Below are 12,919 nucleotides of genomic sequence, written 5' to 3' on the forward strand. Positions count from 1 at the left end.
ATTTTTTCAGCCCTGGTCTAAGATAAGTTCAAGTTTGAATCTTAAAATCTAAGTTGGAGTCTTTAATGAAAATTTATATGGGGAGTAAGGCTAACATGTAAAACCCTATGAAGGACTTTTCAAGGCTAGTGCGCCAAACATTATAAGTTCCACTCTGTTTTCTTGTTCTTGATTATGTTTTCTATTTTCACACTACCCACACTTTCCTCTTAGAAGGTAAGGCCATTTAACTCAAATATATATCACCCCTAGTCTTTCTTGCATGCTATTTTTCTCCTGTTTCCTAATTTCTCCATTCCAATAAACCCAAGATTAAGATCCAACAAATATTACCAGTTAGATCCCCCCCCCCCCCAAAAGAAAAAACCTAGATGATGTCCCACCATCGCTTCTTCATAGTACAACCCTACATCTCAACGTAGAACCCGGGTCAAATACCCTATTTGGGTTTGCTTGTGGCCCACCCAAATACTTAAGAAACTCAAGGAATATAAATAATGGCAAAGTTGTAATTTTACTGAAAACAAGCTAAGCAAAAAATGGAATAGAATAGGCACAATCCATGGCTATTAAAGCTATATGGGAGGGGCAATTCTGGAAAATAATAATGCGAATGGGAAACAGAATAACTAAACCACCAGAGGTTAATTACGTAAATCTGGCTCAATCATAGGATTAAATAGAACTCAGTTTTGTGGGCAGGGCATACTTGTAATAATCATGAACAAAGCTTCTTCTTCTCCACGACAAACAGAATAGCCAAGGCGGAAATCAGAACCTTAAAATTGATCCAGCCACCAAACCAAAGGCTCCAAATCTTAAGAAATTTTGTGAACAGAATTGCCTTCCCCAGCCTTATTGTATCCAAGCCTCAATGACGTCAAACAGCAAGGTTTGATCAAGTGTTAAGAGCACTAAAATTTTTCCACGCAGTAATGCTTAAATCAGATCTGAAATCTTGCTATCAACACACAGCAGGAGGGTTTGTATGGGTTAAGGTTATGGATCTCAAGTTGCCTAGGGCAAAGGTTCTCACACGGTCACACCCTAAATCTCAGGCTCAGATGAGGAAGGACGAACCTTTAAAGAGGGGACTGTTGGGTCATCTAGAACAGAGCAGGGATTTCTGGTTTGTCAAATGAGTACCTCAAACTGTTAAAAATAGAGGAAGAACATGGGAGAATGGAAGAGAAACAAAGAAGAAGAAGAAGTATCGCAGGGCAGGGGAGAGAAGGAGAGATGAGAGGGAGATCGCACAAGAAGGGCCAGGCGAGAAGAAGCTTGCACATGCCACACAGGCTACACACCATGAAACTCCATCTTTTTCAATGGATTCTCTTAATCTGCCCAATGAATTGGGTAACAAGCATATTTATAAAAATGAAACTAGAAGCCTCCTAACAGAAGTCTAAACCTGAAATAGAAATAAAATCTCTAATTATCTAATCCAACCTATATGGAACAAGGATCAAGAACTCGTACCATTTCGGTGTTTACCGAAATTTCGCCGAAACAGTGTACTTTTTCCATGTGTTTTGCTTGGCCATTTTGGAGGGCAAATAGTTGAAGTGGCCGAAATTGGCCAAACGAAATGACCGAGATGGCCGAAATTTCAACGAAATAGTAAATTTTTGGGCGGAAATGAGCAAAATTCCGAAAAAAAATGGATGACCGAAATTATGCACTTTTGTGTTTTGCATGCCAATTTGTTTCAGTAAAAAAAAAAAAACCAAAATATCCGAGATTTAGGGGAGAAATCGCTGAGTTTTCGAACCATGATATGGAATCAAACTCTAAAATTAAAAACGGAATGGAACTCTTGCCTATGTAAAAGATTACAAGATAAATCCAAATTAGCAAGTAAATAATAATATCCTACTAAACCAAAGACCCAATTTGGACCCAGTTCTCAATCCCAATCTCAAATGGATTTGAACCAATCCATGGTAGCGCTCCTGCATCACATCTTCAGCATCTTAGGCTAGATGAACAGGAATGTTTCCTTAACCCTTCCAATACCAAGTTAACTATCTTCTTTAGCTTCAATGGCCTCTTCCGATTTTATCAACCGGTGCATTTTGGTGCCAACTACATCCCAAAGAAATCTCTGGATTTTTCAATTTTCCATTATGATTTCAACTAGAGCTCCGAAGATGGATAAAATCTGAAGCATTAGGCTAGTGGAACTTAATTTAATGAGCATTTCTATACTTAAGGAAATTTAATTTTCTTTCAAAAGGCAAGGTCTGCACATACTTCTCAGCAAAGGGCCCTTGAAGTTCTCATATTTTGGCTTGTTCCTAAACCATCGCCAAGTTACCCGGGAAACCCTACCATTTTTTCCCCATCCATATTGATACCTAAGACTAACAATTTTTCCAAATTTAACTTTAGCCCTTCAGTTTTTTTTTTTTTTTTTTTTTTTTTCCCCTCTCTCTCTCTCTTAGATATAAACAAACAAGAAAGCAATTTTATCAAAAAATCAAAGAACCGCATACAGATACACAAAATGAGAATATAAATACACCATCCATAAAGAAGTAGAACTTAACCCAAGCCAACCAAATGAACTCCCAACATATAGCACTCAAAACCCACACCAAGAATATATACAATGAATCCCAAATCCATCTGAATCCTGAAGCCCAAAATATATCCCGAACATCATAGGAAATCAGTACATTCATATGCATTTACAACTCCAAAAAACATAAAATATGTCTCATGAATCAGATACAACTAATCAACAGCCATTTCTAAACAAAACTGGATATTCCGAACCCTTCATATTCGTATTAAAAATAAAAGCACATCCAACAATAAAGAACAAATATAAGCAGATATTTAAAGGTATATCAAATTTCCATTGAACATTGTTTCAAAGCATTTGTGGTTCCTTATTACAGCCACAACTAATTGTCGACCAAGAAAATACACTAGGATATTTTTGCTAGCCATGACCAAGCAAAACCTTATAATCCATGTCATAAGAGGAATAAAGCGCCTAGCAACATCTGCTGAGTACAAGAGGATGGTACAATCTTCTATTGGACCCAGTATATTTTGCTCAGGACACAGCATTGAACCGATTTAAAACGCTACTGACTCCACTGATGATCCTAATTTGATTCAACAAATTTGGACCTAATATATTTTTCTCAAGACACAGCATTGAACCGATTCAAAAATGTTTTCGTTCCTAAAGTAGGCTTTCTTCTCCCTAAAACGTTATCAATCTCGCCATACACAACAACAATGAAAATCGCTGATAGGGGAAGGGTAAAGAGGAAGCAACAGAACCATCCCAAATAGCACAAACATGATTGAAATTTCAAAATGCGCTCAGAGATTAGAAAACTAACCATTCAGAGCATCACCTGCGACGTTTTCCGAATCGGACAAATCGACAACTCTTTCTTCTCCGTTAGCAGAATCTCCTTCGTCTTCCACTTCCTCCTCGCTCCCGCCATATTCGTCGCCGTCGTCGTTGTTCTCGATTTCGGAATCAGAACCCTTGTCGGAGGCTTCGGCGGTGACAGCCATGTCATCGCCTTCGGAGGGTGAGGTGGAGATGAAAGAGGAGGAAGGCATTGGTGGGGTTTACCAAGTTCCCAACTCGGCTGCTCCGCTTCGTCTGTTTGTGTCGCTCACTTGGCTCTATGCCTCTTACATGAGTTGTAAAAATGAAGATGGCGTCTGGAAGAGGAAAAACAACCTCCACTTTCGCTTATAAGGGGTTAGCTTCTAACGTGAACAAATGAACTACACGAAGTAACGCTACAGTGCTCTGTTATTCTCATCAGCTGCTGCTGAATGGGAACCAGCGGTTCGGTTTTGGGTTCGGTTCAAGATACAATCAAAATTTAATCGAAAATAAGAACACATTTTAGAAACCAAAATCGAATCATTTCGATTTGGTTTGTTCAATTTGGTTTGGCTTTTATTTTGTTGGGTTTCTTATTCAATCTCATATAAAGTTTAGGTTTTAGGCATTTGAGTCAACTTTTTACATCTTCATCAACTTATAAAAGAAAAATCTTATTTACGAGGTTCGTGATTCACTAAAACTTTGCCAAACATTAAAAAGTAATAGAATTTATCATTCACATTAATTGAAATGGTAAAAATAATATAATTTCAGTTGATTCCTTGTTCGGTAAAATAGGTAATTCAAATCGATTTAACAAATTTAGACATGACATTGAAACCAAACCAAACCTAGAAAAGATTCCAGCATTTAAAACCAAAACTGAACCTATTTACTTTGGTTCAGTTTTTAACGACTGGTTTCAATTTTAAATTGACATCCTTAGCGTTAATGCCTGATGCGGCATCAGTTATTATAAGCCTATAATGGTTCTTTCTTTTTTTTAAGTAAATTTTATTAAAAAAATACATATAATAAAGGTTAACAACAATATGTGTTACATTGTCTCTCAAATGTCTGCATCTAGCTAGAATAGCTAACTTATGAGCTATGGTTCTCTATCTCTCCTTCGCCCCTAGTGGCATGAACATCTCCACCCTTGTGGCGTGCTTTTCTTCACCCTTGTGACGTGTATTTCTTCGTCCTAGTGATGTTCACCTAGTTCTTCTTCATCTCCCATTCCTGTGTGTGAGTTTTTCCACCATTCTTACTAGTTGTCTTGGCTGCTACGATGACAATGTTGACAATGATGATGACGACCTTGCATCCTTGCTTGTAGCAATGGGTGAGAGAAAGAAGACGAGGTGGAGCTTCTCTTGCCTAGATTTGAGGCATGAGTTCAAATCTACAATTGATTTACATATCTATAGGAGATCTATTCTTCTTGCAACATCATGCTCAAAGATCTTTGCCTTCTCAAGGACTTCTCTGCTAGAGCTTCTGTCCCAACTTGTCTTTTCAACCTCTCCGGCATGGCCATGGATGAACTCTAGACCTTGAAGACCCGTCTCTATCCCATCGAAAACAGTCACGTTGCTTACGCAGCCAACTATGCCGCCCATGCAGAGCTCAAACCCATCCTTTTCGAAGGGAATATTCTCAATACACAAACCAGGGCTTAGGCGAAGCCACTGCTACCTCATCCTAACCTTCGGTTCCACTCGGCATACCCTACCAAGGCCAACCAAGATCAGGATGAGCATCCAGCCGTTCAACCTTCTTTTCGTTAGTAATCTCATCTGTTTTCTGATGGTATGGGATTCCCTTGAGACACATATCAGATGCTGGTGATGGATGTGTGCTGCAAGGGTTTATGTTCGTCTTCTCTTTGCTAGTGAGGAATTCCTCAGTGGCCAGATCTTTAAGGGCCTCAACCCTGCTGCCGACAATGCCTGCTTCATGGATATCGTCAACGGTTCCACCATCCAAGTCTTCTACTCAGCCATGGCCCTTGCTTTGATCTTGCTCCATTTACCCAACCATGGAGGATTTGTTGGTTACAGGTGCTCATTTCTTCGTTGATGGTACCTTCTAAGGAGCTTATAGAGGATCTGTCGATGTAGAGGTTGACGAATGCACTCTTGCTTTGCCTCAGACCAAGGACCTGATCAAGTGGATTGGCATATGTGGCTATTTAGACTTGTCAGCCCAAGATGGACCATGGGCCCATGCTGTCTGGCATGGGTCCTTGAACATGGTGTGCGCTTGTTATTTAACTTGCTTTTTAAAAATTGCCATCTCTAGTGTGGATTGTTGGCTGGCTTGCATAAGGAAATAGGCCATTTTGTGTCTCCACACATCTCGAGGCCTTTTTAATATTACTGGTGCCACCATTGGTAGCTGGCCATGCATAGGGTGGCTTGGGCCGCATGCATAAGGTGACACTTCATGTCTGGCATGCTTTGGGCCATATGCATAGTATCATAATTCGTGTTTGACATGCATTGTCCTTATGCCCATTATGGAGCTACATTTCTCTATTGTGCAAGAGAAATTTGCGTTGGATTTTCATTGTTTTTACAACAAGTTCACTAGGGATTATTTTGGCTTCGTTCATACCCTAGCTTGGAGGATCGTTGTTTATAGCATGTCAAAGGGCATGGATATATTCTATTCATTAGCTTTTGGTATTTTGTATCAAAGCATTGTGTATTTCATGGATCTATCTGTTTTGCATTTCATGGGTTTATCTAAATGAAATTCTAGTTACCAAAAAAAAAAAAAAACTTATGAGCTATGGTAATAATTGTATTTCCATCTTCTTAGTACATAGTATCTCAAATATTTATTGAAATATGGTGATTTGATGTCAAGAGAAAAGGAAATAATCCCCATGGCCAATGATGTAGATCCAAATTTATTTAAATATGATTTGTTGTCAAAGAGAAAAGGAAATAATCCCCATGGTCAATGATGTAGGTCCGATTGGTGCATCCAGTTCATCATATATTCAAGGAGTCGGTCCACAACTCTATTGTTTGTCTTCCAATTAAACTTGTCCAAAGATTCTTTACTCGATCTCTCTGGTTGCACCGAAAATCTAAAGTTTAGACGGGTAGATACAACTTGGTGGTTAGATATCAAAATATATTTCCATCCTCCATTTGTAGTTTTGGTTGAAGCTCCTATGCACAGTGTGAATAGTTTGGTTTATGGAGGGTATAATATGGTATAATTCTAATGGTGGAGGTGGCTAGATTTCATGATTTTGTGTGGTTTTAGGTTGGAAGGTAATGAGCTTGAGTTGTCTATCCCATCGATTGGTGAGTGATAAAACCAAGTGGGGATTTAGAGCATCATTATGAAAGATAAATCAGTTACTATATTGCCAAATGAAATAGTAATGATGGAAGCGACACCGAAATGAGATTTTTATCGCTTTGGAAAAAGGGATTATGACCAAAAAATAAATAAATAAATAAAAGGATTGTTGATTAAATTCTCAATTAATGAGCAAAGATTGGTTGGATGCATGAAGTTCTTCTGTACAAAGACCATTGGTACCAACTGTCTATATTCTTTTTGTAAAATTGCACGGAAGAAAGAGTTGCTAATCAGTTTCAAGTGCAATATTGCAAAACTTGCAAAAATTATTAGATTGAATCTGAAATGGGAATTTGGATAGGTTGGGAATATCGCCTTTTAAGGTTTTTTTGTAAGTCAATCTAGGGTTTTACATTGAACCCTAATAAAATCCCACACAGAATACAAGAACACAATTTTGAATCAAACTTGAAGGGAAATTGTTGTATACCGTGCACCAAAGTATGTTGGAGTGATTTTGATGCAACTCTTCACGATTCTTTTTTGTGTCCTTATTCTGTATCTTTCACAACTTCTCAAACTTCCTTGAGTTCTCTCTCTTTTGTGGTAAAGTGGAGAAGAGTGAATAAGGGTTATAGGAACCCAAACGTAGTATATATATTATCGTCCTAACCCAAAGATAGGGTCGGGTTGGGCTCAACCCAAGCCCAGCTAGGCCTACATCAGGCCTGATAATTTTAGCCCAAGCCCGCCCTATAGTCTAAAACACTTAGCCCATGCCATGACCAGGCTTAGAGAGGGTTTTTTGACACCTCTAGGTTTTATGAAGCCTATATTGATAAGGATTTGGCTTACTCCGACTATTCCTATCGGTTGAACCGGATCAAGCCATAAATTGACACCCTTAACAAGGGTTTAGCATAAAGGATAGCTTCCATAAGATTACTCAAAGAATCCCTCTACTACTAAAATAGTTTTATGTCATTCCTCATTCATTTAAATTACATAATTGACTTCCATTTTTATATTTTATTCTAATTGAGTCCCCAAATCTATTTTTCTCATCACTTAGGGGTGTCAATTGGACAATTCTATCCAATTTCAGGGAGGTATTATGACAAAGAAAAAAAAAAATAATCCAAAATTTATGTTTCATTTAGATTATTTTGGTCTTTTATCAGGTTTTTCTAATGGACATTTATTGGTTTGTTACAACTGGGCTAGGGCAATGATTCTTATATCTACGAACCTTGTCAATCTCTAGGAATCAAATGGAGAAAATAGAGATCAAAGGTAATAAATATACATATTCGGTAAATAAAGCTAACTAAGATACTTGAATTAATTGTTACTACTACCATGTTGCAAAAGTAAGAAGGGCTTATCGAATCAAAATTTTAACTTTGCGAGCCATGTAGCAGGTGATGTGGATAAATCATATAAATGGGGTTTTCTCTTTAATGGATATAAACTTTAGGTTGGGTTATGTAAGTGTTAGGGCTTTAATCCAATGTGTTTTTATTGTATGTGCTAGTTTAATAGGCCTATAATAGAGTAGAGTTAGGCATACGGGATGAGTTAAGTGTCTTTATTTCTTTATTTTAATTATTGTTAAGTGTTTTAGTTATGTTGGATTAAGATTCTATAAATCTAATCATGTTTTGAGTTAATTTTCTTTATTATTTCAGTATTTCTAGTCAATTTATGTTACCTAATTAGTTAATATTGTGTTAGGTCTTTCCCTTTTAGTGTTTGAGTATGTTTTTGAGTCTTCTATAGTTTTATATAGTGTTTGTAAGTGCCAGTTGTGTAATGAATTACCTTAATGGTGGGCATAATGCATGTATGATGCCTTGATTTGGCTGATCTATATTGGTACATCAGGTAGACAGCCGGTACCTTATTATAAAATATCATTATAAGCTTATGGTTGATTACAGTGGTACGTCAGGTTGATAGCGACAGTTATTATAATTGGCTATAAGTTGTTAGTCCTTTTGCATGGATCTTTGCATCCGTCCTTAGAACATCAATGTATCGACCCTATTAAGTTGGGATAAGGTTTTGGATGTTGTTATTGTTGCATATTCAGACTCTCTCTCTCTCTCTCTCTCTCTCTCTCTCTCTCTCTCTCTCTCTCTGAGATTCACCCAATATTGGAGTGGATTCTATGTTGAAATTTTTTTTTTCGTCTATAATCAAACATAATGAATCCAATGCACAAATATATAGAGTCCGAGGGGCATCAACAGTTGGTACAACAAAATCCATAATACTAGTTATGAGGACAAGGATCTCTTAGGTCTAGAGACTAATCGAAAACAACCATTGAGAATCTTGTCCTCGAACAACTAAAAATGGAATATTTTTATGTTATTAAATTTAATGTACATACAATATATGCACTCAAATTTGTATCACAAAATCAACATTCCTGAGTACACACAAGGTGATGAACATATAAAAAGAATGCCTGGTTTTGTCTTTAGTTATGGAAATATTTAAGGTGAAAACATAAGAACAACCACAACCCATTAATTTCATGCAATCATAATCATTATTTTATTTATAAATTTAATGGACATATCTCCAATAGAACAAGCCATGTATATGCTCTTTGCTTTTGCTGTCCATTTTTACGAGGTTATTTGTGCTAATTCTTAGAATGAGAGAACCATAGATGGGGCTGCTTTAATGCCAATAAATGACCCAAGCCTAAAATTACACAATATCAGAGCAAATCTTTATGTTTCTCCATGGGTTTGCTTTGATGCCAATAAATGACCCTAGCTCAAAACCACACAATATCGTACATGTAGATTAATTTACATTTATATTATATTACACTATTACACATAAGTTTTATTTGGGTGCATCTCGTTGTCACCAAAGTGATGAAATGAAAAATTAAAATCTTTTTTTTCCTACTGCACCTCATATTATCCCCAAAAGTTATTCAAGATATGGATAAAAAATGATTTTAAAATAATTTGTAAGTGATTGTTACACCCATGCCCTAATCTGATCAAATTTGAACTTTTTATAATAGGTGATGCACCGAGGATGGTCGGCATTGGTGACCTGTGGATAACCACATGATCTACTATATGGAAGGACAGGATGACCCCATATATCAGTGCGACAATGTCGATAAAACTGGAGAGGATTTAGACATCCCAAACCTTGGTGGTAAGTGACACCTTCCCACTTGACTCGTCTATGTGGTAGGAAAACTACCAAATTACCATGCACAAGCCCCTTAGATGTTGAGCAAAGAAGGATGAAAGCCAACAAAGTACAACAACTATACAGACCATCAGTAGGACCGCCTGTAAGAACATACATCTACCGATGGACATCAACCAGTGGGTTTTGTAGTGCTGAACTGCATTCTTTGCCCATGGGACCCATTACGCACATCGTGGCCAACTCCACTTTTTTCCCCATACTACATGGGACCTACCCTCTTGACTTTCACACCTTGTGGGTCTAAGGTGGTGGGCCCACGTGGCTTAACTAATTGCTTAAGCTATTTCGGTTATGGCTCAATACACATGCAGATAGACCTTAATGGCATTGCCTATAAAAGGTTGGAATGAACCAAAGATCATTCATTTCACATAAACTGACGTGTGAGAGGGAAAGAAAGAAGGGGAAAAGTAAGGATAAGAAGAATGAAGAGGAAAAAGCAATCATGCCACCCCTTGTTTCAGTTGCTTCCGTAGGTAAGAGGACCTTTTTCCTCCATCTCCTTTGTTCCATTTTGGGGTTTTGCATAGGATTAGAACCAGGGTTTTCCCAGTCAGAGGGGTAAACCTCAATCCTAATGACCTAGGTTGGCCGGGATAGTATGCATCGCACTTCCCCAAGCCTTTCCCATTTTGACCCAAATGGGAGGATAAGGTTTCAGTCATTTATTCGACATAACTCCTAAATGAATCGGTGGACACACGATAAGCCAAGCTTGAAGAAAGGTGGGAGATCCTCTATAAACCCCATGGAATGAATCCCGATATCAAACCCGAGGCATAGAAGCCTTGAGAAGTTCAGTAACTTATAGGTTGGTCAATTATAGGAACCCACCGGTAGGACCAATACCCACTGGTGGTTATGTGATTCCAAATTGGCTTATGCTAGACCCACATGTAAAATCACCAGCAAGAATAAACATCGACTGGTGACCATCTACTAATGAATCTACTATACTATAAAATTGACAGTTTTGAATGATTTTGAGGAACTTTCTAGGGGGCCTTCTTAGGCACATTTTTACTGGAGTTAATGCTCGTTTACCCTTGCAACTATGACATAGACGATCACATTCAGTGAGGCCTAGTGGGGTTTGATTCGCATATCCACACTTGGGAAATTTACTCATCCGGTCGACAGACATGGTGAGAGGTCTAAACTCATTTTGGAGCGTTTAAGACTATTAGAACTGTATGCATGCCATAGCAATCATATGCTATTATTTCAATTACATGTATGCTATGTTTGAACTGTATAATATGTTTTCTATTATTGAACTGTTAATATGATTTGGTTGTGTAAACGAGATCCAGTATAGTCGAGGGGAATGGTATCATGATTGCCGTGTGGTTGATTGTATCATTTATCATGTGTGCATTATATTTAAACATAGCTATGGGTATGTGTTGTGGTCAATGGTAATTTCGGTAAATCATAATCATACTTGAAAATGGGTAAGCGGTGCAACGGATGGCAATTCCAGTATCCTGTTCTATACTATTTGTACCACTATGAACGGTACGTAGATTATTGTGGTTAGGTCTACATCTCTATGCCACGATCCTCTATCCAATAGGGGTTGAGGTGTTGGATAACCCATTGTGTTATATTCGACGAACCTTGTAACGCCCCAGTCCTATTAACCTAGCGTAATATTGTCATCTTTGGCCCATGGGTCAAGGCTTTAAAATGCGTTATGTCACGTTAAGGAAACTGAAGGTTATTAACTAGTCCAGGAATCTCTCCCTAGGCGATGTGGGACTAAAGTTTGCACACCCTCACCGATCTCCCAAACCCCTTGGTACTAGCCTTATTCTTAGTGGGGACACCTCACCAATCTCCCAGGCTAGTCTGGTACTAGCCGTATTCTTGGGTCATTACAAACATTTTCAGAATGCCACTTTTGAGTATGACGTGATTATTGTCGGAGGCAGAAACTAGAATGGCATGGCTGGTGATAATTTTAGTGTCTTGATTGCCAGGAGAGGGTTATCAGGGGTATGTTGGGTGACTGATGATTGCATTCTGGGATTGGCAGGCTTCTAGTCATGACTAATGTTTGTATTGCCAGGTGACTAAAGTGTGATTTTCAGGACCAATGATACTACATAATGCGTCGTAGTAGTATGAACCCGACATAGTTGTATGCAAGGTGGTTAGAATAAAATAAACTGCATCATTCTCACGTAATGGTCTATTTTTGTCTACTTACATGAACTCCATCCCTCACTGAGCTAGTTGGAACTCACACCACGTATGTGTTGCTTTTTAGATGATGATGCAGGTACCATCGTGCGTATGAGCAATGACACCTCCTATAGGGTTGTGTATGATGGTGACCAATGCACACCAGAGCCTAAGGAGCATGATTTAGATTGTGTATGCGACACATGTGCTTATATTGCACCTTAAGCCAAGGGTGATGTTGTTGTTATCATTAGGTGCTATATTTTTTTATTTTATGATATTGGAATATTACATATCTCTGGATAACTTTTGTGATGGATAAAACATTGTTAATGCAATATATCAATATTTAGCTTCTCCCCAATGATTGAAGTTGACTTTGTGTATATATATTATACTATTATAAAGCATGCTTTGTGGCTAATCTTTTGTTTGACTACTTTAGCCATCTTGCTTATTTGAATCCCTTATCTTTTTCATTATCTTTTTTGTCAATCTTTTTTATTTTTCTGTTATTTTTGATACCCTTTATATTTTTTTATTATTAAATATTCTTCAAAAAAAAATTTGGGTAAAAATATTCTTCAAAATTTTAGTTTCTTTATTTCAAAACCTCTCCCTTCTTTCTCTCTCACGTTCCTCACTTTTTTTCTTTTAATATATTTTAGGAGTTGTTTTTACCAAATAAAAAAAAGTTTCTAAATTTTCTCCCACTTCCCTCACGTTCCTTTCTTTTTCCCTTGCAATCCATATCTATCTTAGAAAAAAAAATCCATATTTTAGGAGTTAAAA

The 12,919-nt window shown here is 37.6% G+C and overlaps 1 protein-coding gene across 5 annotated transcripts in view; it reads right to left on the bottom strand.

Moving 5' to 3' along the window:
- The window catches only part of LOC122093654 (protein FRIGIDA-ESSENTIAL 1-like), a 36,232-nt gene extending 32,504 nt beyond the window's left edge, over positions 1-3,728 (bottom strand). For 2 of the 5 annotated variants that reach the window (XM_042664020.1, XM_042664019.1), the window contains exon 1: positions 3,363-3,728. In XM_042664020.1, the coding sequence (XP_042519954.1) occupies positions 3,363-3,591 (229 nt within the window). In that variant the 5' untranslated portion in view covers positions 3,592-3,728. The remainder of the gene's footprint in view (positions 1-3,362) is intronic. The other 3 variants (XM_042664022.1, XM_042664024.1, XM_042664021.1) reach the window with 3 other exon arrangements.
- Positions 3,729-12,919: the final 9,191 nt, after the last annotated feature.

This window comes from Macadamia integrifolia, chromosome 11 (genome assembly GCF_013358625.1).
Source record: "Macadamia integrifolia cultivar HAES 741 chromosome 11, SCU_Mint_v3, whole genome shotgun sequence".
In the NCBI taxonomy this organism is placed as follows: domain Eukaryota; kingdom Viridiplantae; phylum Streptophyta; class Magnoliopsida; order Proteales; family Proteaceae; genus Macadamia; species Macadamia integrifolia.